Source organism: Aulonocara sp. 'chitande type north' Nkhata Bay, linkage group LG10 (assembly GCF_057382095.1).
Source record: "Aulonocara sp. 'chitande type north' Nkhata Bay isolate Kocher_YH1m ecotype deep benthic linkage group LG10, A_spYH_male_GT1.1, whole genome shotgun sequence".
Classification (NCBI taxonomy): Eukaryota; Metazoa; Chordata; class Actinopteri; order Cichliformes; family Cichlidae; genus Aulonocara; species Aulonocara sp. 'chitande type north' Nkhata Bay.
This window is the reverse complement of record NC_141353.1, coordinates 11,334,711-11,361,120: the sequence shown is the minus strand read 5'-3', so window position 1 is coordinate 11,361,120 and position 26,410 is coordinate 11,334,711. Positions and strand designations below refer to the sequence as shown.

The following is a 26,410-nucleotide window of genomic DNA, read 5'->3' as shown; positions in this document are numbered from 1 at the left end:
ATATTCACAAAATTCAATAATTTTATATCATTATAACGCAATAATAAATAAATGTATCAACGTTAGTAGGCCAGGAACAAATAAAATCGTCATATAAATCATTAGATTATGACAGATTAAAAAAGAAAAAAGTACATTTTGTTCTTAATCAGGGATCAAAGCAGTCGCTGACCGTCAGTGTATTAGTTAAACGCGCTTGTACAGAGGAGAAGGGAAATTTCCGAGCAGCGCCTGAACGCAGCATTTTTTCTGCGTCTGGGAACAAAAACATCAGAGCGGCTCGGTCACATGTAGCGCGCACAGCCGCAGCACGAGCGCGGAGCCGCGAGGAACGAGGAAGTCAGTCGAGCCGTCGGCGTCCAGGAACAAGCAGCAGCGGTGTGTCCGGCTCCCGTTCCCGGCTCCCTCCGCCACCTCACCCGCCACCTATGGTTCTCCTCCGGCACATCTCCATCGCCCTGACCGCCGCCGTGGCTGCCCTCGGCTCCGCGCTCTTCATCGCGCTGAACTACTTCTACAAGAGGCGGTTATGGTCCCCGCAGGCGGAGTACTGCACCATCAAAGAGGTGGGAGGGCAGGTTATTCACTCAACACTCAGAGTTTGGTAATTTTAGACGTTTAATCGATTTAATTTAAATTAAATTTAAATTGAGCTGAACTGTTTAACTTGGTGAGGAGCGCGTTCAGGGACCTCTGACTGAGGCGAGGAGACGCTGTAGTCATTAGAGCTGCTGGAGATGTGCTGATGCTTGGTGGAGATGTGCCGGTGGCATTATGAGAAAACAGAAAGATGTGATGAAGAAGAAGAAAAGAAGGAGGTGGTGCTGATAATGAAGCCGTTACTGATAATTAATGATGATGATGATGATGATGAAGGTGGGAGAATGTAGTGAGCATGATTTGAAGACTTTGATGTATTGCACTTTATTTTATATTAACAGGACAGCATTGTGTAACGTGACAGCTCCAGAGGTGTATTGATCGCCCCCTGGTGGGTGGTTGAACTGTAGGTCAAAAGCCCCGCCCCCTCCACATTAGTAACCATGGACACCAGTGATATTTAAGACATGGGCGTCACCCACCCTTGACTGAAGGAAGCTGTTCTACTTCCTGTTAATCCCACTGTACAGAAATCGGGTGCAGTTATGACAGAGCTTCAGCAGGGGGCACTCGTGAGCTTCTCCTCATTAATTATAACGTTACGGTAGCTACAGCGATATTTTATCTGTGGTGTTTTAATGTATTAGTAAATGAGACAAACCATCCAAAGATGGTGTTTACGTCTTAAAGCGGGTGTCTATGGGACCTCAAGTGGCCATTTGAGGAACTGCAGGTTCGGAAACTTCCATGCTAGCTTAATTTTTTTAGATGTCAAATAGAAAAGCACGCTGAATTAATTTCTTCTCAGACACGTTTGTTTTCTGATCAGCTTTTTTAACGTTCTCATGACCGACGGCTTCTCCAGAAAGAAGCAAAGATTAAGCGATTACATTTGCTGATTGTGTTCTCAGTTTACAGAGTTCTGTTTTACTCAAATCAGAGAAAAAGGCCACCCCAGTGTCTTAAAGACAAAAAACCCCTGAAGTACTCACAGCTTTTCGTGGGTAAATGACTGACTTAATAATTAAAACACTTGCAGATTGTTTCAGCTTTAATTGCTGCTGCTGAAAAGAGAAAAAAGTGGGAAATCATGTTCAAGGTGATGCTGAAGTAGCGAGCTTCCTTGTGGGAATATGATTGTTTATCTCAGCTTCCTGCAGAGAGACAGAAAAACAGAAATGAGGCGGGCAGCGAGCGGACGGTCTTAATGAATGAGTCTTCACAGCTGCAGCCTGAATCTCTTAATAAAATCTATTTGCATGTTTCTAATCTTGTTTCCTCGATTCAATCAGCAGCAGCCTGTAATGGGCTTAGCCTGGTTTATCTGGCTCAGCCCGTCTTCGGGGGATAGTGCCGGCGTCTGCCGGCGGCTCGCCACAGAGGAGATGTAAATGTTTCAGTCTGGGGATTCGTTCCAATCACGTCTCGGGAAAGCGGGGGGGGAGACTAACAGCGTGTTTTTGACCCCAAGGAGTCGAAGCAGGTGGGAGGGCAGGACACGCTCATTTGCAGAGCGACAAACACCCACAGGAGCACTTCGTTTTACTCTTTCTTTCGCTATTTTGTTAGGTAGACGATGGTTTCCGAGGCCTTTATCTTTATATTAATCCCACTTTTTCATATCGTCTGTGACTCCGCGGCCTCGTCTCTACAGGCACTTTCGTTGTTGTTAAATGTTGCTGTTGTTCCTCTGAGATTTGCTCTGTGTTGACATTATTAATCGTTTGTGCAGTTCTGCCACATTCGAGAGGTGTTCAGGTACCCGTGACTGCGATGGTCTCCAGACTCCACAGAAATGTCCAGCAGTGAAAATGTGACAAATTTATAAGAATCTAATCTGTTGTGCACGTACAAGACATGTGTTGTCCTTTTGTTGTTAGTTAGCACAACTTTAACTAAACCTAACCAGGGTTGTATTGCCTAAACCTAACCGAGTAGTTTCACAACACAAGCCTAACAGAATAAGTTTCTTTCCTTAAATGTAACATAATAGCAGTTTTCATTATAGGTTCACTACTTAAACATAATTAGTTTCATTATTTAAACCTAACCAACTAGTTTTACTACCTAAACCTAACAGAATTATTTTCTTTACCTTAATGTAACATAAGAGTAGTTTTAATTGTCTAAACTTAAACGTGTAGTTTTAATTAGTTACCTAAAACTATCCAGGGATTTATTGCCCAAACCTAAGTTTTCATTTGTAGTTTCCAAACCATACTGAGTAGTTTTATTCTCAAAGTAAAGCTCATAAGAACATGTCATTTTAGTGTGTAATGCGAGATTAAGGGTAAAAATAATAATACTTGTTGGCCTTGAACGTGAATAATGGGTCCAACAGCCTCCAATTGTGGACGGTATCACCCTTTAAACCAGGAAAACCTCAGTTATGGGAACACGGTCACAAGTATCTCAATGTGGTGCGATTCATGTTAGCGTGAGTTAATGCGTTAGGTTTAATCAGAATCAGAATCAGAATACTTTATTGATCCCTGGGGGAAATTATTTTTTGTTACAGTGCTCCATTATAAACCAACATTAAGACAAGACAGACAATATGCTAACTAAGAATAGTACAATAGTATTAGTATTTCATACATCGACAGGCGTGTGTGCTCACTCTCTGCTTTGTGTCAGGGTGCAGTGGTACGGGAGTTTCATCTAGTCTTAAAATATCGCAGCATCATAAGTAGGGCTGCCACAAACGATTATTTTGATAGTCGACTAGTCACCGATTATTTTTGCGATTAGTCGACTAATCAGATCATCATCCATTAGACGTAAAACTACAGCTTATTGCACCAGCAGCATCTGCTCTTATATAACTATCATTAGCTTACAGCTTTAAGTGTTTAAGGTCTGTGCTAACTAAAAATAAAGACAAGATGATAGTTTATTAAATTTTAATGAAATTTGCAGATTGTTTCGGTGAAGTTTAATAAACTCCTTGCTATCTAAAATATAACAGGACACTGGAATAAATTCTGGAGCATCTCACACTTCTGATAATCAGCTGTCTGCTTGACGTTTATTCAGCTGTGCAAAAACTATAACTTTAATCTCAGCCAAACCGATTTACTCAGGAACAAATAAAATACTAAAAAAAAAGCCAAACAACAACATTTTTAAGTTATCTAAGTGACTCATATATATTTAACCTGAGTAGCGAAAGACGGCAGTGGGTTTGAAAACAATTTGCCGGGAGTCCGGTGTTCTCACGGCTCTAGTTAGCCTAGCCCCCGGCTCGCTAACGAGCTAGTGGGTAACAGACGTCTCCGAAAACGTCGGAGCGCTTTTGAAAATATGTGGTGTCCTGATAAACTGAGCAGATATTTGAGGTTTACACAGCTACATTCTCGCCTGAAAATATGTTAAACGTTTATTTTGTGACCCAGAAAGAATAATACGAGTAATATTAAAACTAACTAGCTGCCGCCATTGTTGGAAACTGCGCTGGGCCGCGCTATGAATTCTGGGACACAGCTGCTTCTTCTTCTTCTTCTTCTTCTTCTTCGGGGTTTAACGGTAGCTGGCATCCTTGTACATGCAGTGCTGCCATCTTCTGTTTCAGTCCGTTATTACACTCTTAAATCCTGCTACTCATTCCTGCGTCTCTCAGGATCTTACAAAGCTTCAAACGACGCGTCGACTGTTAAATCAGTCGTCGACGATTTTGATAGTCGACGTAATCGTGACTAGTCGACAAATCGTGGCAGCCCTAATCATAAGTCAGAGGTGTCAAATTCAGGTTCAGCGAGGGCCAAGCTGGGAAATGAGATCCTCACCGCGGCCCAGATAAAAGGTCTACAGGCACGATTTCACTGCAAATGTAACGTCTCAACGGCGTTTTCATACAGCTTGGTGAGGATGAAGCCCGCAGCCAGTCCACATCGAGTATTTTAGCCTGTGTGACATTTAGTCCAGGAATATAATATATTCTCACTGCAGTTCCAGAGGAGGGCTGCAGACAGTCAGCTCCCAGCAGTCTGTTTCACAGACCTTTATCCGACAGCCTCTGCTCGTTTGTGGCCTTTTAATAAAACCAGAAATGTCCTGAGGTAAATGCAAAGTTTTCGATCTTGACTTTTGTCCTTGAACGTACTTCCACAGGTCTCACAGAGCCCGTGTCAGGAAGTGAGCCTGTACTATAAGATAAATACAAGTAAAGCTCGGCCTTACAGCTCCATCACTGAAACGGGGCTGATTACACATGTTGTGGCGTAGCTGCGTTCTTCTCTCTGAAACCTCCGTTCACCGCTGGTGACCCCACATCGTCCTTGCTGTGTAGCTTCAAACATCATCACCGTGAAGACTGTGTGGTTTGAGAACGGGAATTCTCTCACGGTAATGGGTATAAGCTCAGTGACGACGCAAGATGCTCCGCCTTCCTTCTCGGCTGAAATCATCTCTCTCCCAGTTTGTTGCTTTTTGGCTCGAAGATGCTGTGAATCGGGTCACAGGCTTTCACCATGAAGCTGCAGTTTTTTTAGGAAGTACATGTCAAAGAGGTTAAAACCAAAACCAGCTCTCACTGACTTTATTAACACGTCAGTCAGGAAGTACTCAGCGAATCACAGGCTGGCTCTCTAACCAAAACTTCTGGTTATCTTTGGACTCTCGACTTCTGGGCGTTGATAAAGCTGCTGTTGATCAGATAGTGTCCGCAGAGAGCCTTCCTGTCACTTCCTGTTATTCCAGGCGAAGCTCAGACTTGAGTTTGACTTCCATTTCCTGGGAAGGAGGAAGCATTTTTAACCCTCAGTCGATGCGTGATGGTACTCGATCGTGTCTTTTTGCCGCAAGTTGAAGCTTGTTATTCGTAGTCTGGCTGCAGTGAAATCACTGAAGTAGATGCGAGAGAGAGAGGAAGTCACATGTAATCACAGGAGAAGTCGTGGAACACGAGCGGCCGACGGCATGTGGCGTCGTTAGAGGATGATAGCTCCTTTTGCCTCCTCTCTGAGTAAACCGCAGCTGTACACTTGCTATTCAGAGCTGCAGGCGAGCTGGCTTTACCGCTCCCTCGGCTGGAAGCTGCTGCGTTGCTGAGCGTCTGCTTGGGTGGAGTGTCCTTGAGAGAGACGTTAAACCTCTGTCAGATCCAGCAGCGCTGATCTGCAGCCGAGCCGGGACTCTTTAACCTCCCCGCGGGGCAGCAAAGCAAAAGAAATCGATTCAGTATCACCAGTTTTTATGAGAAATGTCTGAAGCAACAAGAAAAAGTTTAAAGAGAAAGTTACAGAGGGAACAGGAGACCATTGAATTGCTGGTTTCACTTAAAGTCATTTTAGATCATTTGAATACGCCTGCAGTCCAGGTAGGAGCCAATCAGACGATGGAGATGGATGCACGGCGCGCCCTGTTAGGAGCAGCGGTGGCTCTGCAGCCTCAGCAGCTACAGTGAGGCTTCTGCGCTGTCAGGGTTTGAGGTTGATCTCCCAGTGGGCCGACTCAGCCAGAAAAACACGGAGGCGAGCTTCAGAGCTTCAGAGCTGTCAGAGCGGCCTTGTTTATCTGCTGCTGCATTTATCCGGCAGCACCAGGCGGCGATTACAGCCAGAAAGACGTCAGAAGAAACGCAATCCATCATCAAAATATCCCAGACTCTTCATCTGGCCTGTTTCTGCAGTGCTTGCTGGGTAATTATGAGGTGGTTTCATCTGTTAGGGAATCAAATTAACTGATTCTGAAGGAGTAATTTTAGCGCTTGATGATCCATCAGCAAAGTGGTATTTTTAATAGGAAGCTGACACATCTGCACTCTAAAAGGGCTGATATGAATTGGTAATTAACCTCTACAGAGCTGCGGCTGCACATCAGCACACGGCATGAATAAAGACCAACCTTGTGTGACTTTTAAAAAGGAGATGACTGACGTGTGAGGGATCTCAGAGGGGCCGTGACGTCCCCGAGCCTCTCAGGCGCTTTCAGAGCGCGTCGACGTTTGAAGCCTTCTCTGAGACTCGCGTTTCTTTATTCCTGCACACGCAGAAGGCTCGCTGAGACAAATCTGCCCTGAAATAAAAGTAATAAAAGGATGCCTGCTCTTTCATTAAAGTATAATATCACGAGCGGTGCCCCTTGAGGTTTGCAGAAGCTGATTCATATTCCTGCACATTATGAGGAGTCTTCAGTGCCAAATTCCCAAAAGTCTAATGCATTCAGTTTGATTTGAAGAGGCGACCCGGTGTGAAAAAACACAAACATCAAGTTAAAATACCTGCTTCTAGCTGAAAGGCAGAAGAGTCGGGTATTCGGTTTGATCCAACCAGAGCTGTGCGAACATCCTTTCATTACTAGGTAATCTGTTTTTGCAGTTTGGCTTTGTCCTTTATTAGGTCCCTGCAGCCAAGGTGAGGTTCTTGAAATGTCCAGAATGGTGAATTTAAAAAATGTGACAATAAGACAAACACGTGTCTGGGCTGTGTCATATTACAGGTGGCCCTGAAAAACATGCTCACCAGCTATTTTTGGACTCTTGACTTTCAGTATCTCAGTGTCTGTTAATCAATTCTAAACTCAAAGACTCACTCCGAGCAGAGAGCCTTTTCTGCTGTACTGAAACTGGCAGCAATTTAGCGAATAGAGCTGAATTATTTCCACCTGTTTCTAGGAGGCAAAAAGCCGGCATTGTTACCCATATGGAAAAGATATTTATAAATCTTATAAAGTTTTTATCTGTCTTGTGTGAAACTTGTATGAAAATCATACAAGAGTGAAAACACATATAAGATCCCTTGAAAAATTATATAATGAAACTTGTATGTTTTGTATACATACTAAAAAAAAAATATGAAAGTAATGAGAAAGTGGCCACTTTCATGAGTAAATCATATATGTTTTTACTATTTCTTTTCCATATGGGTAGTTTAAACTTAAATTCTAGTGCGTGTGAAATAAGATGCAAACCAATTGACCCAAACAGTAAACAGATGTTAGAAGTTAAAGCTCGACAGAAACATCCTTCCTTGTTGAAAAGCAGCTCGTCGCGGTGTTTGAAGGTAGAGCCAGACCAGTTTATCCGTTCAGCTGTTTGTATGTATCTGCATTTGTAACGGCCGGTACATGATTACACTCTGTCGTAGGCTCGGACAGCTGGAATACTTATTATTGTTAAACTTCTTTAAGTCTGATTGAAGTCTGTTGCCTGGGACACATGCATCGCCTGTAGTAAATACAGGCGGACAGATGGACATCCTCACAGCACTCACTCACTGTCTGACGACAAAATTAACGTCACTGGGACCCAGTGTTGGTCAAGTTACTTGAAAAAAGTAATCAGTAACTAATTACTGATTACTTCCCCCAAAAAGTAATTAATTACTTACTTACTTTTTAAAAACACGATTTACAACCTGAAGAGGTGATAAAGTGATAGATCTTTCAGCCCAATTCTACTTTTTCTGCATAATCCATCATACAAAATGTAATCAAATGGAAAAGTCTCTTTTTTTAACTTGTTTTATTAGTTTTAATCTTTTAACTTTATGCATCAAGCAAAAATTTAATTATATGCAACATTCTCTGACTGGAAGAAATTAGTTTAACATTGAAACCTATTTTCTGCACATTCCAGCACATAAAATATATTTTTTTTGTGTTTACACTCAGTCTTTCAAATAGATGCAAGTAAAACACAGCAGAAAATAAATAAAGTCAAAGACTCAGCGGTCCTGTTGCTCTATTTTCACCTGTAAAGCAGGAGTGGGGCAGGCGGAGGTTTACTCTGGTGCAGGTGTGCCGCGGTCAGTGGAAGAATCCGCGAGTTTCTCTGAGTTTCCCATTACGTCGTAGCTACTCGGTGCTTGCTCGGAAGTTTAGGGTTTTTTTCACTGTAAAAAGAAGTTTTCTTCCCACGCACAGCGGACACTAATGTTTTTGTCACTTTTTATGGAATCAAACTCAAAGTAAGGTCAGTACTTCCACGCTTTAAATGCTGCACGCTCATACTCTCTCCGCACTCGATATGTGATCCACTGTTGATCTGCACACAGCTGTTGTCAAGAACGTTGCACTCGCCTACGTCACTGTCATGAGACACTCTCGCAAAAAAAAAATCACGGTTTTAGTAACACAGTAACGCAGCGTTCCTATGGGAAAGTAATGGTAATCTAATTACCGTTTTTGCAATAGTAATCCCTTACTTTACTCGTTACTTGAAAAAAGTAATGCCCATCTCTGCTGGGACCTGAGCAGACTTGACCTGGCTTATAGGAGAGACCGGAGAAACACCCTTCAACCATGTTCTGAGTGTTGACTTTGCAGAGATTTTCCACTAGAACAACTGATGTTCACTCCTGGAGGTGATATTTTGTTGTAATGTTCTCCTTGATGTGCGAAGCCCTCCAACCTGGCCCATCACTGTGCATATATTTCCTGTATTTTGATGAACTGCTTGTGGTTTGGTAAGCTCAAAGTGCAACACTAATATTCGAAACCAAAGGCTTCACCCTCACTCTGTGTTGAATAAGTGATGTGTTTAATCTTTGCCTCAACTCAACATTTCCATGCGTTTGCAAACATTAACAGCTCTGCGGTCTGCCTGCAGGAGGAAGAGGAGCGTGGGAAGCGCCAGGTCCTGGTACTCGGTCTGGACGGGGCCGGGAAGAGCAGCATGCTACAGGGTTTGACCCCCGGGGATTCAGGGGCTAAGAGAGGCCGGTGCCGGCCCACCCGCGGCTTCAACTTTATGAGTCTCAACGCCCCCGCCTGTCAGCTCGACTTCCTGGAGAGTAAGGCTCCTTTTATCCGTCCTAATCAAACACTGCTCTGTGTGGAGTCTAGCGAGCATTGATGTTTTATCAAACAGCATGAAATGGAGAAATGGAAAGAGCACAACTGTTCAGTTCAGTTGGCAATTTGTTTCATAAAACTGCCTCGAATCAAACAGCTCTGCAGACATGCCGGAGACGCACTGTGGAAAACCGGATTCATAAAATTAGCATGAAGCTGTGAGAGCTCAGACTTGGTGAATGAAATTTGCTGATTTTTTTTAAACATTAGCAAGTTATGGAGATGAGTGAGTGTGTGCTAATGTTAGCACATCTCTGCCACTTTAAAGTATTTAGCTCGTTAGCTTGTTGACATTTGTTAAGCTAGACCCTTTACTACCCTTTACCACTGTTAGCGTCAGTTAGCACAGGATGATGCTAACACTAATTAAACATACAGATTAGCATCTTAGATTACAGTCACACAGGCCTAGAGACCAGTTGACAACCATGTGGTAACCACCAGTTGATTGAAATTATATTCACTGTCCAGTTGTGTGAAATCGACCCATAAAGCACAGGCCCAGAGACTGGTCATGCAGAGGGTGCTGCACCAAATTCCTCATTGTCATTGCTTTGGTTGCTAGCATGCTGGGTAATGTTGGATTCCCTACTCACAGTTGGCTTGATGAAGTACAAACAACCAAAGGCTTTTAGCTTGTTAACATTAGAATATTTCCAAGCTTGCAACAAGATGTTCTCAAAAAATAACAAGTGGTGTAAAAGAAATTTAAAACAGAAAAATATGTTCATACAGTTTTGTTTGGTCCAGAAAGTATGAAAACGTGAAGCTGGTAATGTCCATAATTGATCTGCTCTAGGTGCTGGGAAGTAACTCCATTGGCTTTATGTTTGAGTTGAACTTGAAGGGAGACTTGATCCACAACTTCAGTTGTTTTTCTTCCCTGAAAGCTCACATCATCCATCACTGCCAACACAAAGGCAATCACAAGGCAATCTCTGGCAATGGCTCTTGTTATATTGTTATTTGTTCAGCGACTGAAACGTTCAGTATCAAGGTATCACGAAAGTTGACTGTGACAAAGAAGCCTGGAAAGTGTATTTCTGTTTAATTTCACACTATGGTGGTAAAGTGAGATTGCATTACGTTTGCTGGCAGGATCAATAAATCCATCACATTAGTGCTCCACAGCACTAATAATAACCTGAATGACTTCGCTTTGCATTCAGCCAACATGCGTGGTCAGCCGTGATTGGCCGATGTATTTAGAGGAATGTGTCACGCTCACTGATCTGAACACTGCTATCGGTGGGCGCCACTAATCTTTTTCTCATCCGCGAAAGTAAGAAGAGCTCACGCCGCCACCCACACAGCACAATACTTCAGCGGGTCTGTGCATTAAATGTCTCAAGTGTCTTTGTGTCGGTGACGTTGACTCAGAGGCATGCTGACAGGTGAGACGCAGTACGATGCACGGATCTCTTTATGGAGTCCTCGGGGGAATTATAAATAAAAGAACTAACACCAGATCAGATGGAGAAGTAGTTTTAGGCTTTGAGCTGATGATGAGATTTGGTTTTGTGTAAAAGGGAAGTGAAACTGTCAGTGGTGAGGCCCTAAATCCTCAGCTTTTTCCTTCAGCATGGCATGTCCACTTTACAAGCTATGATAAACAAATTGTGTTGCCATGTGCTGGAATTTAATCACTTAAAAAATAGTGTCCGATCAGAGGTAACAAAGGCAAAGAAGCAAGGGAACGAAGAAACGGAGAAGACGAGGCAGGCGGAAAATATGAGAGAGCAGACGAAGAAATGAAGTAAAAGCACAGGAAATGAGATTATCCAAAACAAACAGGGATGATAAAGGCAAGAAGAAGACAGAGGAAGGCGAAGGCATGGAAACTCTGGGGAGACTGAAAGAAGAATAAAATCAAAACAAACATCACAAAAACCCGAGACCGCGATACAGATACAGCGGTCTGTGATACACGTATAACAGATATAACTCTAACTCTACAGAAATCCTTCAACCAGTCTGATGTCAAAAAAAGAGACAAAGCTGCATGACCTTTAATGGCACCAGAAAATATCCAAGATTTTTTCTTATTCTCATATAAAAACAGGTTTTAAAAGTTCGGTCTTCGTAAGCCGGGGTTCCACTGTATTGATAAAAATCACAGAGTAACACTGATATGAAACTATTAGGATACACTGCCTATGACATCAGTCATTGACACGACACTGTTACAGCAGTCAAACGGATCCGGGCTTATCCCAACCAAAAGCCCTGGATGACCCGGGAGGTCAGGCAGCTGCTGAAGGAGAGGAACATTGCGTTCAGGTCTGGCAACAGGGATTACTACACCACAGCCCGATCCAACCTGAAGAGAGGCATCAGAGAGGCAAAGGGGGACTATAGGAGGAGGATCGAGGACCATCTGAAGAGTAATACCAGCCGGCAGGTGTGGCAAGGCATCCAGCACCTAACCAACTATAAGATCAATCTCGGAGCTGCGGACGGTGACCTGGAGCTGGCAGAGGAGCTGAATATCTTCTTTGCCCGCTTTGAGACCAGGGTACCGGAGGTATTGGAGCCACAGCAGCAACACGCCACCCATAGCAGCACCACCCTCACCCTGGAAGAGCACGAGGTGAGGCGCATGCTGCAGGCTGTTAACCCGAGGAAGGCGGCGGGTCCTGATGGTGTGCCAGGTCGAATATTGAGGGATTGTGCAGGACAGCTGGCTGGGATCTTCACCAGGATTTTCAACAAATCCCTCGCACAGGCGACTGTCCCACTCTGCCTGAAGTCCTCCACCATAGTCCCCTTGCCTAAGAAGCCCCACATCACCGGCCTGAATGACTACAGACCGGTGGCACTCACCCCAGTGGTAATGAAATGCTTTGAGAAGCTGGTCCGCAGACACATCACAGCAGCCCTGCCCCGCAGCCTGGATCCACACCAGTTTGCCTACAGAGCAAACCGATCCACGGAAGACGCTGTAGCCACAGCACTCCATGCTGCATTAACTCACCTGGAAGAGCATGGTAGCTATGTGCGGATGCTCTTCGTGGATTACTGCTCAGCTTTTAACACCATCCTTCCACACAAACTGGTGGCCAAGCTACAAGACCTGGGGCTTCCAGACAGCACCTGCATGTGGATCAATAGCTTCCTCTCGGGCCGTAGACAGAGAGTCAGAGTTGGCCATCACACATCCTCAGCCCTGAGTCTCAGCACTGGCTCACCCCAGGGCTGTGTGCTCAGTCCACTGCTCTACTCTCTCTACACACACGACTGCACTCCTCGCCACCACAGCAACATCTTTGTGAAATTTGCAGATGACACCACAGTGGTGGGGCTCATTTCCAAGGGAGACGAGTCTACGTACAGAGACGAGGTGGAGCAGCTGACGTCATGGTGTAAGGCCAATAACCTCCTCCTCAACACTTCAAAAACCAAAGAACTCATAATAGACTTCAGAAGGAAAAAGGCAGAGATCCAACCACTATTCATAAATGGGGACTGTGTAGAAAGGGTGGCAAGCTTCCGCTTCCTGGGAGTCAATATAGAGGAGAACCTTTCCTGGAGTGTGAACACCTCCGAGCTGCTGAAAAAGGCCCAACAGAGACTGTACTTCCTGAGAATTCTCAGGAGGAATAACATCACACAGAGACTGCTGGTGTCCTTCTACAGAGCCACCATTGAGAGTGTTCTAACTTACTGCATATGCATCTGGTACACTAGCTGCACAGGGGCTCAGAGGAAAGCACTCCAAGGGATCATTAACACCGCCCAAAAGATCACTGGCTGCCCTCTCCCCACACTGGAAGTTCTACACAACGCCCACTGTTTTAAAAAGGCCCAAAACATCATAAAAGACACCTCACATCCTGGCCACTCCCTGTTCGAACTGTTGCCCTCAGGCAGACGGTACAGGGCAATCAGAGCAAGGACTAATAGACTCAAACACAGCTGTTATCCAACTGCAATAACACATCTGAATACTACAAAAAAATGTCCATCACGCCACTCTTGTGTTAATCTATGCACGGCCTGAAGCATGTGTGTGGGAATGTATGTGAATGTTTTACTGTTATATCTTATTAGTATTTTAAGTATTCTATCTATTTTATTTATTGAATTTTATTGTTTTATTTATATTTTGATATTGCTAGGGATGATGCAATGATCGGGGACCATTCTTAATTTCGTTGTTCTCATGACAATGACAATAAAGTTTCTGATTCTGATTCTGACATCCCAACATCTGAGGGAAAAAAACCCCAAAATGCTAAAAATTACCAAAATAACCAAAAATCATTTATGGTTCTTTGCACAGTTGTGTTGTCAGTGGGTTTGTGTTTTATCATTATTACAGTGCTGTCTGCACTATCCACCATTTCCTCGTTCTTCCCCCTAAGCTTGAACTTTACGTTACCCTCGGTCATAAGCGCTGCTATGAGCGCTCATAACGTAGTCGTCATACCGACGGGGACTTTCAGCACCTGTATGGTTTGATGAAAATATTGATGGGTTTTTGTAATGGTACAAAGAGTTTAACGAGCATCACCGCACTGTCAGTATGGTTTTTTTATTCTTAGCTTTGAGCAGCTGTTTGTGAGTCAACATTTGTCCGACAATGTCATTAGAAATGCTAAAAAACCAACTTACCAACTAAATGTGTCAGAGGTCCAGTTAAATTGAATTAGTTCATGACTGGTGGCCGTTAGGACTGTGTTATTAATTTTATTCCAATTGCAATTACAACCTTACCTTCTATTAATTAAAAAAAAATAGATAATTAGGGTAATCCTCTTTTGTAATAGCTAATTTTTCCTCTGCACACATCCCTGTTCTTTACTTTTGCTGCCTGATGAATTCCCAAACTAGCCATGGCATGCTCAGTTCATTTCATATATATTTATTTACTAGGTTAAATAATAGTTAAAGTTTTTGGAAATCCATTTAATAAACTCACTATTTTTCTAATGTCTGTGAGTCATTATGTAGATTTTTGACATGAACGAGGAGCCGCAGTGACAGTCAAGGTGAATGTTTGATGGTATTCATGTTCAGACAGTAAATCGGTGCTCTGCTAATTTAAATCAAGCCTAGGTCCACTAATTAGTGTTTATTTTAAAATTTACGCTACCACAGTCTACTTACTGTCCCGTGGACGTGGTGCACGCCTGTGAGAGTGAAGACAGCGGTGCAACAACGGGTCAAAATCTGGATTCAAGTCAAAGTTTTGAGTTGAACTTTGGCTGCGTTAGCAGGCATGAAGCATGCCCACGTGCATCTGTGAGGCTTTAAAGAGGCAAACTTTAAAGACCTTTTGGAGAATAACAGGTTAAAAGGTTCTGTACTTAAACACCAAGTTTTGAACTGAGATATCATGTGACAAGGTATCAACACGACGAATCTGGGTGGGACAGTCGAACTTTGGCTGTAAAATCAGGTGTAAATTCCTCGTCGGCGCTGCTGCACAGAGGCCTGCAGCTGAAGCAGTTAGGTGGGTACAGACACACGCCCACATCATTCACACCCATGTGACTCAGTGTTGACTGCGCGCACACGTGTGGGAGGGTGTTTAATAAGGTGGCCTGTAGAGCAGCAGGACCAGCATCCCTTTGAGATTGCCGTGACAATAAAACACAAGCTGCTCACGCCGCCGAGCGCCGGGTCCGGCCTCCATACTGCATCGGGTAAACAGGTATTTATTGCTGCCACATCACATCAGCTTATAGTACAGCACTCCCCAGTTTCCTAGCAACATTTCCCATTAGGTCCAGCACTAATGAATTCTTGCTACTCTCTTGGATTCAGAGGCAGTTAGGACCTAAAGTCTTACTCGCCGCTGTGAGCAGTGACTCGTTTGGCCGTCGAGCACCGCTGGTTCCTGCAGCCGGAGGTTACTTCTGCTGCAGACTTTCCAAACCACTGAAGCTGGAAACTGATTTTCTAGCAAATGTGACCTGTGACTGTGTTTGGTACAAGCAGTGTTGGTACTGAAATGCTGTAGATGGCTGTTTTTATTCTTCTTACTTTGTACTTTACCTTATGAAGGGTTTTTATATTACAATTGGTCTCATTGCTCCAGGTTTAAATCACGCTGCAACAAATACAAGAATCTTGTACATCAGTAGATTTAAAAATGAGATGTGTCCCCGATTACTCTTATTACTCAGTTCCACTCAAAACAATGGAAATAAAAACAAATCAATGCTGAGTTGTTTCCTCTGTGATCCCAGAAAGCAGGAAAACCAAATAAAAGGAAAACTTCATGCTCAGGTCGATGGATTACACAACGTAGCTGAGTATTCTGGTTGATTTATAGGTCTTATGGAAACAAATGGAAATCAATGACTGCCTGGGGAGTGCAGAAAAACAGCATTTTCTTACAAATGTAAAACAGATCTACAACTCTTAAGTTTTCTCATTGATTTACTGATGATATGTAAATTAATGGAAGTGAATGGCTGCTTATAACGGTTTAAAAATACAACCAAAGTCTAAAAGTGCACAGGATGCATTTAAGCATAGGAACATGTGAAATACATGTGAATGTGCGTTCATATGTAAAATCTATTAACGTTCTTAATAGATTTTTTAGATCACTAGTCATAAAAACAAGAAACACTCCCTCCCCCCCAGAAATATGTAAAGAAGAAGAAGAAGAAAAAGCAACCCCTAAATTGTTATTTATGAGTGAAAAAACTAACTGAATTCAGGATTTTATATTCAAGTTAGAGCCAGCAAATTATTCAAGCATAACATTCAACCACTAAAACAAAGTTTTCTGTTCAGGAAAGTAAAAAACTGTAATTTACATCTTGACCACAAAATAATGATGTCCTTAATTTTTTCTGCTGTTTTGTAAAACAGCAAATTTGAAACTTCTATAATTTTATTTAAGGATAAAAAAATATTCAGATTAGAGAGTTTTCCCATACTGGTGTATTAACCGTTACTGTACTTAGTAATGACCAACACTGGTAATTAGCTGTGGGATTAAATCACATGGATGGAGTCCAGTGAGGTCTAAACGTTTCAGAGCACAGCTAAATGTTTTCCAAAGCACTGGACATTTGGAGCTACATTTCTAGGCAACGTTTGATGTTTGTTCATTTCTATAGTTTAGTATCAATTTACGTTTATTGATTTAGATAATAATAATGGATTGCATTGATATAGCGCTTTTCGAGAACCTCAAAGCGCTTTACAATTCATTCACACACTGGTGGAGGCAGCTACAGGTGTAGCCACAGCTGCCCTGGGGCAGACTGACAGAAGCCAGGCCCCTCTGGCCATCACCAGTAGGCGGTAGGTGAAGTGTCTCGCCCAAGGACACAACGGCCGAGACTGTCCGAGCCGGGGCTCGAACCGGCAACCTTTCGATTACAAGACGAACTGCCAACTCTTGAGCCACGATCGCCCCCAGATTGTACAGAAGTTAATGGAAGTCAGTGGTGGCCTAGTAAGACTATTTTCACACCTGCACCTTTTAGGCCGTCCAAGTCAAACTCTGGTTCAGCCCAGTTTGGAGGACTCGATCTGGTTTGTTTATGAAGAGAATGTGATCCAACCTCAAACCGACCAAACTACCAGTTGTAAGATAGAAGTTAGAGCTGAAAGCCTTTGGGCTTGACTTGCATTTCACTCTGTGTGCAAGGAAATCAAAGTGTGAGGAAAAGCTAAAGTTTATAGACTCATCAACTGAATCTGGTCAACGTAACTGAACTACAAGTGTTAAAATGGCCCAAAACTCCAAATTACGCCATTAAAAATGTTACACTTTGATGTTGCTCTATAACCAACCACTGACTTCCATTATTTACTGTGTAAAAATGTGAATGGATTAAACAGCCTAATCAAAATGAATCCTCACATTCCTCAATGTTTAAATCATGATGACTGAGCTGCTGCTGTTTCATGCAGCCAAACTAATCCAAGAAGCCTGCACACATTATAAATGAGATGTGTCCTCAATTATTTATAGTGTCTCTGGAAAAGAACACAAGGAAAGGAAAACAAATAAGAAAAAGTTTCAAGAAGGGGACAAAATATAAAGTTAAACCAAAACCACATCAATACTAATGTATTTCCCCCAAAACTAAGAATAAACTGAGCCTCTGGGCTGCAGGAAAACAAGAAAAACTGAATAAATTCCATGAAATAAAACCCAATTCAGACCCATTAAATGAAGAGAAATCGCTGCTGCACTGTCATATTTTACTCTGAGCCTCTTTAACATATCATGTCTGGAGGCAACAAGATGGAAAAAATGAATCAGACTAATTTGCCCAGGAGCGAACTGTGGATATAAATAATGCCTGAGTGCCGTCTCAGCCTGTTTCATCCCTCGGTGAAAATCAGATTGCATTCAGTCCGGTGCAGATGTGAAATTAATCTGTGGCCAATTTGTTTAAAGTGGGGATGCCAACAGCGCATCTAATTCTGCGTATCGATCTGTCCTTTTATTTACAGTTTTTACCGAATGCCTAAACACTAACTGTGATTCCTGTAGCACAATCTCTAAAACTATTCAGACTTATAGCAAAACCACTCACTGAGTTTGCAAAACTAAAAGCACAAAAACTGCTTTGCACTCAGTTTGCAATTTTGTAACACACACTTTGCAAGACTGTAGGCACAATTCACTGCACAACACTCAATTACCAAATTTCCAACACACTCCTAGCAAAAGTATACACATGTATGGCTATCATTAACACTAATTTGCCAACTGTCTGGCACACTTTCACATGTGAAAACTTTTTTAGATAATTAGTTCACTTTGCAATCAGCCTAAGCACTATAATACAGGTAAGCTGTGTGTGCGGAGTACAATGGAGCGAGCAGAAAGAGTGAGAAGTAGAGGAGGCCGAGGAAGAGGACGTGGAGGTGAAGAAGTAGGATGAAGAGGACGACAAGGACAAGGAGGAGCAAGAGGAAGACGAGGAGGGGGCAGAGGAAGCATGTTCACTGCAGACCACGTAACCCATATAGTCATTATGGCGATTGCAAATAATCTTATACTTGGAAATAAACACTTGTGTTTGTTTTGATGTGTTTGAATAAACACCAGTACTTGACGTTTGGATCCCTCTATGCTTATGGATCTATGACAGAAGTATGAGCTCAAACTGACATAGCCTACCTTGTGCACAGGGAAGGCAAACGCCAGATGTGTTTTATATTCATACCATCAGTGTGCAGTTGGCGCATTGTGTGCTTAGTAGATGATGGCTTGTGTGCACTGTTTGATACGGAAACACCATTTTTACGAAGGTGTGAAGAGTTAATCTAGCTGTGTTTGCTTTTGCAAGAGAACTACAATGTTTTGATGATTGGGTGACAGGTTTTCTTATTTGTGTGAAGAGTTTTGCAAAATTAGCCAATAGTTACAAAAAATGTGCTTAAGCAATCAGAAAAAACTGTAACCGAAAGCCTTCCTCCAGTGAAATGGCCTTGAGCATGGCGGTCAGTCGGGGTGTGTGGGGATACTGTGTTTCTTTGGCTGACAATTGTTTTGTCGTTGTTGTTGTTTTTTGGTTTTTTTGTATGAATCAATGGACAAACAGCCTCCTTTTCTCTGAACGCAGTGTTATGTGTGCTGGTACACACTTAAAAAAAAAACCTTTTTATTTTGGGCAAACAGATCCCCTCTAGGGAGCGACAGTAAAACAATGTCTCGTCCTTGTTTGTTAATTATGAGAACTCCTGCTGAGGAGAATCGTGTATCGCTTCAGGAGCTGAATCCTCCACAGATACTGAAGCCTGCAGGCCGGGTGTTGCTCAACAACAACCAGTTTTTATTATGTGTTGTCCAGTCATTTCTAAAGACTAGCCAAGCTTGAAGATCACGTAGAGAAGTCCAAGTCCTGCCAACCGTCTGGTAGATGACTCGCGCACCTCAGGTGGAAAATGAGATCGCCGACGCAGTCAAAAATGTCTGCGGTGTGTTTTCTGTGCTGCAGTTGGTGGTGGTGAGGATCTGCGGCGCTACTGGTCAGATTACCTGAGACGGACTCACGTTCTGGTGTACGTGGTGGACTCGTCTGACAGAAGCCGCCTCCCTTTGGCTAAAGCTGAACTGCACCGCCTCCTGAGGGTGGAGCCCCAGCTGCCTGTGGTCGTCCTGGGAAACAAGCAGGTAAACCATAAAACAGACGTCTTTTTATGTTTTTATCATTTTAAGCAACCGTTGATTTCCATTAATGCTGTGTTGAATAAAAGATAGTAACTTATAAAGTTTTAGGGGACATGAAAATTATGGTTTCAGACATTAAACCTCAAGTTTCAAACTATATTATGTCCTTAAAAACTAAAGCAAAGACCAGTATTTAATTCAGTTTTAATTACACAGCGCCAAATCACAACAACATTCACCTCAAAGCGCTTTATTGTAAGGTAGACCCTACAGTAATGCATAAAGAGAAGAATCCAACAATCATGTGACCCCCTATGAGCAGCACTTTGGCGACAGTGGGAAGGAAAAACTCCCTTTTAACAGGAAGAAACCTCCAGCAGAACCAGGCTCGGGGAGGGGCGGGGCCATCTGGCCGGTTGGGGAGAGAGAAGGAAAACAGGATGCTGTGGAAGAGAGCCAGAGATGATCAAATTTTTTTATGGATTATATGGAAATTAATGGAAATCAATAGCAACCCAGAAGAACAAAAAAATAATCAATCAAAAATCTGTGTAGCACACATTTATAACCAGGATGGTGCTCAAGTTATTTGACAAACTTGTTATATACAGAATATGATGCCTTTTATTTCTTTTCTTTTTTATATGTAGACACATGTAGACAAATGTAATTCGGTTTTCTAAGTCATTTATGGATTATATGGAAATGTATAGAGATCAATGTAAAAATACCCCAGAAGGCTACGTGCACACAGACACCAGTATTCTAGAAAACTCAGCTTTTTCTATGCCTTTACACCTTTCGTCCACATGTAAACGGCGGTTTGGGTCACTGAAAACTGATATTTTTAAAAACTCTGTTTTTGCGTCTACGTGTGGAAGAGGAAAAGACTTAGTCATGCAACGTCAAAGGTGTGCGCCGTTTTTGACGTCACGCTGCGCGCCACGTTATTGTTTATGTCAGATGAATTTCTACAATGCCGAAAAGAGACAAAATACTGTTGCTGTTTCAAACGCAGGTACAACCAAATCCTGACGCCAACGTCATCATCGGTTTTGAATAAATTTAATCTTTTTAAAATGTAATTAATGTATGCTGTGTGCATTTTGTCCATTCCTAAGTTGTGAGTCTACACCAGTCACATTTCAGAGCGCTGCGACTTGTGATTATGAATCACTCAGACTAATGTAAAATTTTCCGTTTCTTTCTTTATCGAATAAACTTTGACCAAGAGAGCCAGTGAGGCAAAATCCAAAATACTGTCTTTAGTTATGAACATTTGAAATGATGAAGACATTAGAAAAGTAACACAAAATTAGATGCCTTTCCAGGAAAACTTAAGGTTTGGTGAGGGCACAAAACTCTGTTTACGCGTTCCCTCCCAGGCCTCTAGATTTCTGATTGGCCAACATTTCCACATGGTTAGGATGTGGCATGTTCTTCACAGCGTTTGACTTTGATTTTTGCATTTACATGTGGACGGAGATATGTTTCACTGCACGCGTGGATGGGATTTCTTTTTTTTTTTAAACAAAAACGGAAAATCTCAGTTCTCAAAAATCCCCGTGTACGTAATGAAACGTGAATTATTTTTTTCCTTCAAAAATAACAGTTAGCTGAACGCAGCCATGCAGAGGTTGAAATTTGCATGCAGTTAAGTTCATAACCAGAAGAAGAAGATCCATCAGAGTCCTGAAATACATTTCCTCCTCAGTTCATATTTCCTTTCACAGTGTGTGGAATTATGCATGACACCGCAGGGAAAAAGGAATATTAGTCACATTTAATGTTGGATCACTGCGGCTCGATCCTCACAGTGCTGTCAGGTTTTTTTGAGTACTAAGAAGAAAAACGTACCTGAAACCTCGCAGAGCAGCCGCAGTCCGGTTACATCAGGTCACGTCATGTTTAAAAGATCAAGAGGCTCTACAGGTGTAAAATGAGCAGACTTTTACTGCTTTCATCTGTGAAATTAATAAGGAAATTTGGATCATCAAACAGAATGGAGAATAGACCTATTAATTAACCTGTTGATACGAACGTGTACAGGAATTCAGATTTTTCATCAGGTTGAACTGCAAAGCTTTGAAGTTTTACATCAGCAAGTACAACAAATTCAACAATTCCCAGCAGTTTGGGTGATTTGCAGATCAAACGATGTGTAAGCTCCAGTTAAAAGGTTTAGTTGAATGATAAAAGGCCGTTAGATGTTTGGATGACATATAACCGTGTCATTTTCGGGAGGAGCGTGTTTCACGTGAGAATATAGCAAAGTATATTTAAAAGTCTGTACTGTTCAAATCATTCCCTGTTTTTAGAGTTAAACCACTTATGCACGATTGATTATTACCCGTGTTCGATGTTATGGCTTCATTAGTTTTCATATTCACAAATAAGGTAATATCTTATGTTACTTATCAGACACTTGGAGTGTCCATATTTATTTATTTATGTCCTAAAAATAATAACCAAATCTGTCAAAAAGTTGTTTAAGCTAAAAATGACATTGTTATTTATCATGCAGACTTTTCTCAGAAGTCAAAAATTATTCAATCAGAACTTTTTGTGTTCAGGAATATAAACTAATAAATGTAATTTATGGTCTTAATCACAAAATTAGTTTTTTTCAGGTTTTTGGTAAATGCATATTTTTAGCATTAAAGGTATTTTCATTAAAGAGCTTGTGCATACAGAAACATTAAAAGTTATTTTGGTAATTACCAATATCGTTAATTTTAGGGCAACTGTGGTGGTTTAATGCTCCTGTTGAGGTGTTTGCTAACTAAACCTTTGGCTGTACCGTGACATGGGCTACATAAAGGAGCTCTTTCTGACAGTGATACTGGCGTTCGCCCACCAAGCCTCTGTTCTCTTCCTCGGCTCTCGCTTAGTTTGAACAGCACAGAGATCGTTTCCCACAGAACTCGTGTGCTGGGAAAGACGTGGTGCCAAGAAACGAGGCGGACATCTATAGAGTCGCACCGGGGTTGAATGGTTTGTGTAGGAAGGTGGTTTTAAATTCACTCGCTGCACACGTGAGTTGTGATCACAACAGAGACAACCAGCATTTAAACAGTGTGACATGTAGTAATTTGTAATGACACACTGTGAAGATTTCTGGAAGTTAATGGGAAGGTGTTTTATTCAAATCAGCAATTTTTTTTTGTGGAGGCGAACTCGACGGTATATTTGTTGATAGATACTTTGATTGAAACCTGGGTGGATTTCTAATGTAACTGCTCAGATTTTTGGGTAAATTAGATATAATTTAAGTTTAACCATTTTTTACTGGAGTGCTGCGTTAACAAACTTCATACCAGAGATGATGCTTACACAGTTAGATGTTACACAGTTCTTAATTAAAGGTGAGAAACTGGGTTCATTTGCCACAATTAGAAGGTACAAAGCAATAGTGAGATTGTAATAAAAACTCAACCTTTTTTCCCTCCTCTTCGCAGGATAAGCCGAACGCTGTGAGTGTGTCGGAGCTCCACGAAGCCTTGTCTCTGGGCTCCGTGACCGAAGACAGAAAGCTGTTTCTCTTGGCCGCCCAGCTGGACTCTGATGGAGCCCTGAGGAAGTCCTGCAAGTGCCTGGATGCAGTCCAGGACCTGCTGCTCCAGCTAGTCTGATCAAGGATCCTTCCCACAGAGCAGAAGAGTAGGCATGGAAGCAAAGGGGTGGCTTGAGGACACCCTCCTCCTCCTCCTCCTCTCTGGTTTTCTTGTTTAAGCTCAGAGGCAGAGGAGGAGGACGGCGGGAGAGTGAAAAGATGCCAAAACAGAGTGCTGTTTTTTTCAGCACCTCTTCTTCTTTTCTTCTGGTCCTTTTTTTATTAGTTGGCTTTAGAAACAGTAACTTCTCAAGCATCTTACACTTTCCCTCTAACTCATCTGTTCTTGCTCAGTGGAGAAGAGGAAGTGCAGACTGAGGAGGATGAAGACAGAAGGTGGCCCTGAAGTGACTCAGATCTTACAGAGATCACCTTCTGCTGCTGACTCAGACTCTTATTTAATGTCGGCCTGTTACAGGTTTATTTAAGCATGTAGTTTGCGTGTATATAAAATGTGTGTTGGGTGTCAGGTTTGTAGAAACAGATTTTTGTCAGGTTTTCATGTTTTATGAAATGTTTTTGTGTAAAGTCAGATCAGGGCGTTGGCCGAGCAGAACGGTTGGCGTTTGGGGATTGGTTGAGTTTGCTTCAGAGGATGACTTCTGCACTGCAGCTTCTCTGAGATCTGGTGGGACATCGTGTGGAAATTCAAAGGGAAGTCCGAGACTTTAAAAAAGAGTAAAAAATGCAGCATTTTTACTTCTTGCAGGTTTTGTCATTATCAGGGGAACAAAGATTAGAGACTCCAAAGGTCGTAAGGTGAGAATAACTCCTTGCTTATTAAACAGTTTGTCGTTTCCTAGGAAACACTTTTAACAAAACGATGTACAGACACTGGGCGTTAGCTGCTTTTCATTGTTAGCTTAACAGGCTAACAAACATGAACAGCTACTCTTTTTTTCTTCTCTTTCTCTAAACTGTGGCTGAAAGCCTACGTATTCAAATGCTTCATGTTTGAGGTGTGCTGTAATTACTTTAATACAGATACTTAATGTGGCTGCTGTACTTTAAAATAAGTGAAAACAAGCAGGAGTCGTACATTTATTAGTCGGCACAACGTTAGCTAGTCTAGTTCTACTACTGGCAGCTGCAATATAAAAAACCTGTGTGCATATTAATCAGTGATAAATCCATGCACTACCAAAATAATGTCACGCTAACACCATAATGAATTACAGATGTTTATGTTTTCGGTACAAACTCAATGTCTGTCAACTTGGGAGAAGAAGAAACATTCAAAAGTCACAAATCCGTTTCTCGCAGTTCTTCCAGCTCGGTCGTACAAGAAAGTGGAAAAAGTCGCCAAAAAAAAGAGTTCATGTTAATAGGATCGAATTGTCAATTGTTTTTGAAACAGCACGACTTTGTAAGTATATTTAGTGTCTGGAGCATGAATCAGCTTTATAAGACGTGGCACCGTGACGTTTTAAACCTAACCCAGTGTTTTAAATTCAACCAATTTTACATATTTGAAATGTGACCTCTGAAATAATTAACTCTACATTCAGAACAAAGTGATGGCGGACTTTGTTGCTCTGCAAAAGTGGAAAATATGAACTATATGTACACAGATATGAGACTGGATGGGTAAAACAAAAAAGACACAGTTGGAACTTTGTGTTCAGGAAGGTGAAGAAAAACAAATCAACTTATTTGTGTTCCCAATACAGTTTAATATAATGGCTGTGAGTATTTTAAAAACTCCTGTGAAACTGCATTTAAAAAAAAAAAAAATGTGTTTATGGTCATAAAAGTCTTACTGAAGAAACAACACAATGGGCTGCTGCGACATGGTCGTGAAATACTGTTTATGTCGTGCATTTGCCTGACAAACTTGTGTCTCAGATGGGACATCACTGCTTCTGAGAAATTGGGCTTTTAGAGCCCCGGCTTGGACAGTCTCGGTCGTTGTGTCCTTGGGCAAGACACTTCACCCGTTGCCTACTGGTGGTGGTCAGAGGGCCCGGTGGCGCCAGTGTCCGGCAGCCTCGCCTCTGTCAGTGCGCCCCAGGGTGGCTGTGGCTACAATGTAGCTGCCATCACCAGTGTGTGAATGTGTGTGTGAATGACTGGATATGTAAAGCGCCTTGGGGTCCTTAGGGACTAGTAAAGCGCTATATAAATACAGGCCATTTACCATTTACCATTTTAGATCAATAGAGGCTCTTTGTGATTTTAGATGTCCCGTTAATTCAGAAAACAGGGCAATTGATTTTGTGAACTGAACCCATCGTGCTTCTGTAAACCCTCAAACAATTTCCCAGTTGTCTACCCTCAGATTCTCTAGTTATGGGCAGTAATAGTCAGCAGTGGCTCTAAAATCAATTCTTCGTCTTTATTTTGCCCATGCAGTCTGGACATCATCCCATTTATAAGCTCATACTTCCAGTCCCATTTCAGTAGCTGCGTAGGAATCGGTTATCCCGTAAATACACGTCTCTGAATGTGTAAATGCAGTATTTGACTTTTAAGCTCTGTGTAAGATGAAATGGAATTAGCTAGATCTTGAAATGCTGTGTGTGTGCAGCAATGTTCGCTTCCGACGCACAGTTTTACTTTTTAATGAATGTGAAGTTTTATTCCTTGTGATGTAATTCAGAAATGTTTTCACTTTAAAGTTGAGTGGATTTGCTGTTTGAACACTGTTTTATAACCAGTCACTGCATTTCCTGTTTTATGTCTTCTGTTAGATATACATTCATGCATGTCTACATGGATTTTTATCACCAAACCTGAAGGGGACCTTTTCAGTTCATTTCCAGCTCAGTGGGTTTATTCTTGAATTCTACTAGAGTTGCTTTGCATGATTTACGGTTTAAAATAATGCTTATTAATCTAATTACTGGCTGTTAGTGTAACTTGAGAGATGTTTTAGTTCCTTTCCTATCACTTTTCAATCCAACTTTATTCTGAGAATGTGGTTCCCTGGAGCGCCAGGTGGGCGGAGCTTCTGTGCGTAGCAAAAAGCTGCTTGAAGCATGCTGACTCAGTCTGAAACCTGAACTTGTGACTCACGTGTTTAATATGCAGATCCACCTTTGTAAATGCTGTGACAAAATGTGGAGAAAGATAAAGAAGACATAATCGAGTCATCTCAAACGGAAAATTGGTTTAAGTTTGTTTTGCTTGGTTTTTTTTCCGTGTGATAAGAGTGACACAAAGTCTCATGTTTGTCAAGTATTTACTTTACTGTCTGGGTCTAAACTCCGCTGCAGGTCCATATATCAAACGATCACTATGGCATTACTGAGAGTTAAAAACTGTCTAAAGTCTTTCATCTTTAATAAAATGATCAGCGTTCTGCTCTA

The 26,410-nt window shown here is 42.0% G+C and overlaps 1 protein-coding gene across 2 annotated transcripts; it reads left to right on the top strand.

Annotated features, from left to right (window-relative positions):
• Positions 1-264: 264 nt before the first annotated feature.
• On the top strand, positions 265-26,410 carry arl10 (ADP-ribosylation factor-like 10). Of its 2 annotated transcripts, XM_086308241.1 has the most exons (5): positions 265-566; positions 9,149-9,332; positions 19,317-19,492; positions 22,948-23,149; positions 23,397-26,410. In XM_086308241.1, exons 1-4 carry the CDS (start codon positions 429-431, stop codon positions 23,119-23,121), a joined length of 672 nt encoding a protein of 223 aa, XP_086164367.1. In that variant the 5' UTR covers positions 265-428; the 3' UTR covers positions 23,122-23,149; positions 23,397-26,410. The 2 variants fall into 2 exon arrangements, with proteins under 2 accessions (XP_086164367.1, XP_086164366.1); XM_086308240.1 differs by having other exon boundaries at positions 266-566; positions 22,948-26,410.

Coding starts and splice junctions, on each gene's coding strand:
- arl10 (XM_086308241.1), top strand. CDS start 429: ATGGTTCTCCTCCGGCACATCTCCATCGCCCTGACCGCCGCCGTGGCT. Junction 567..9,148: donor AGTACTGCACCATCAAAGAG/GTGGGAGGGCAG, acceptor GTCTGCCTGCAG/GAGGAAGAGGAGCGTGGGAA. Junction 19,493..22,947: donor TCGTCCTGGGAAACAAGCAG/GTAAACCATAAA, acceptor TCCTCTTCGCAG/GATAAGCCGAACGCTGTGAG.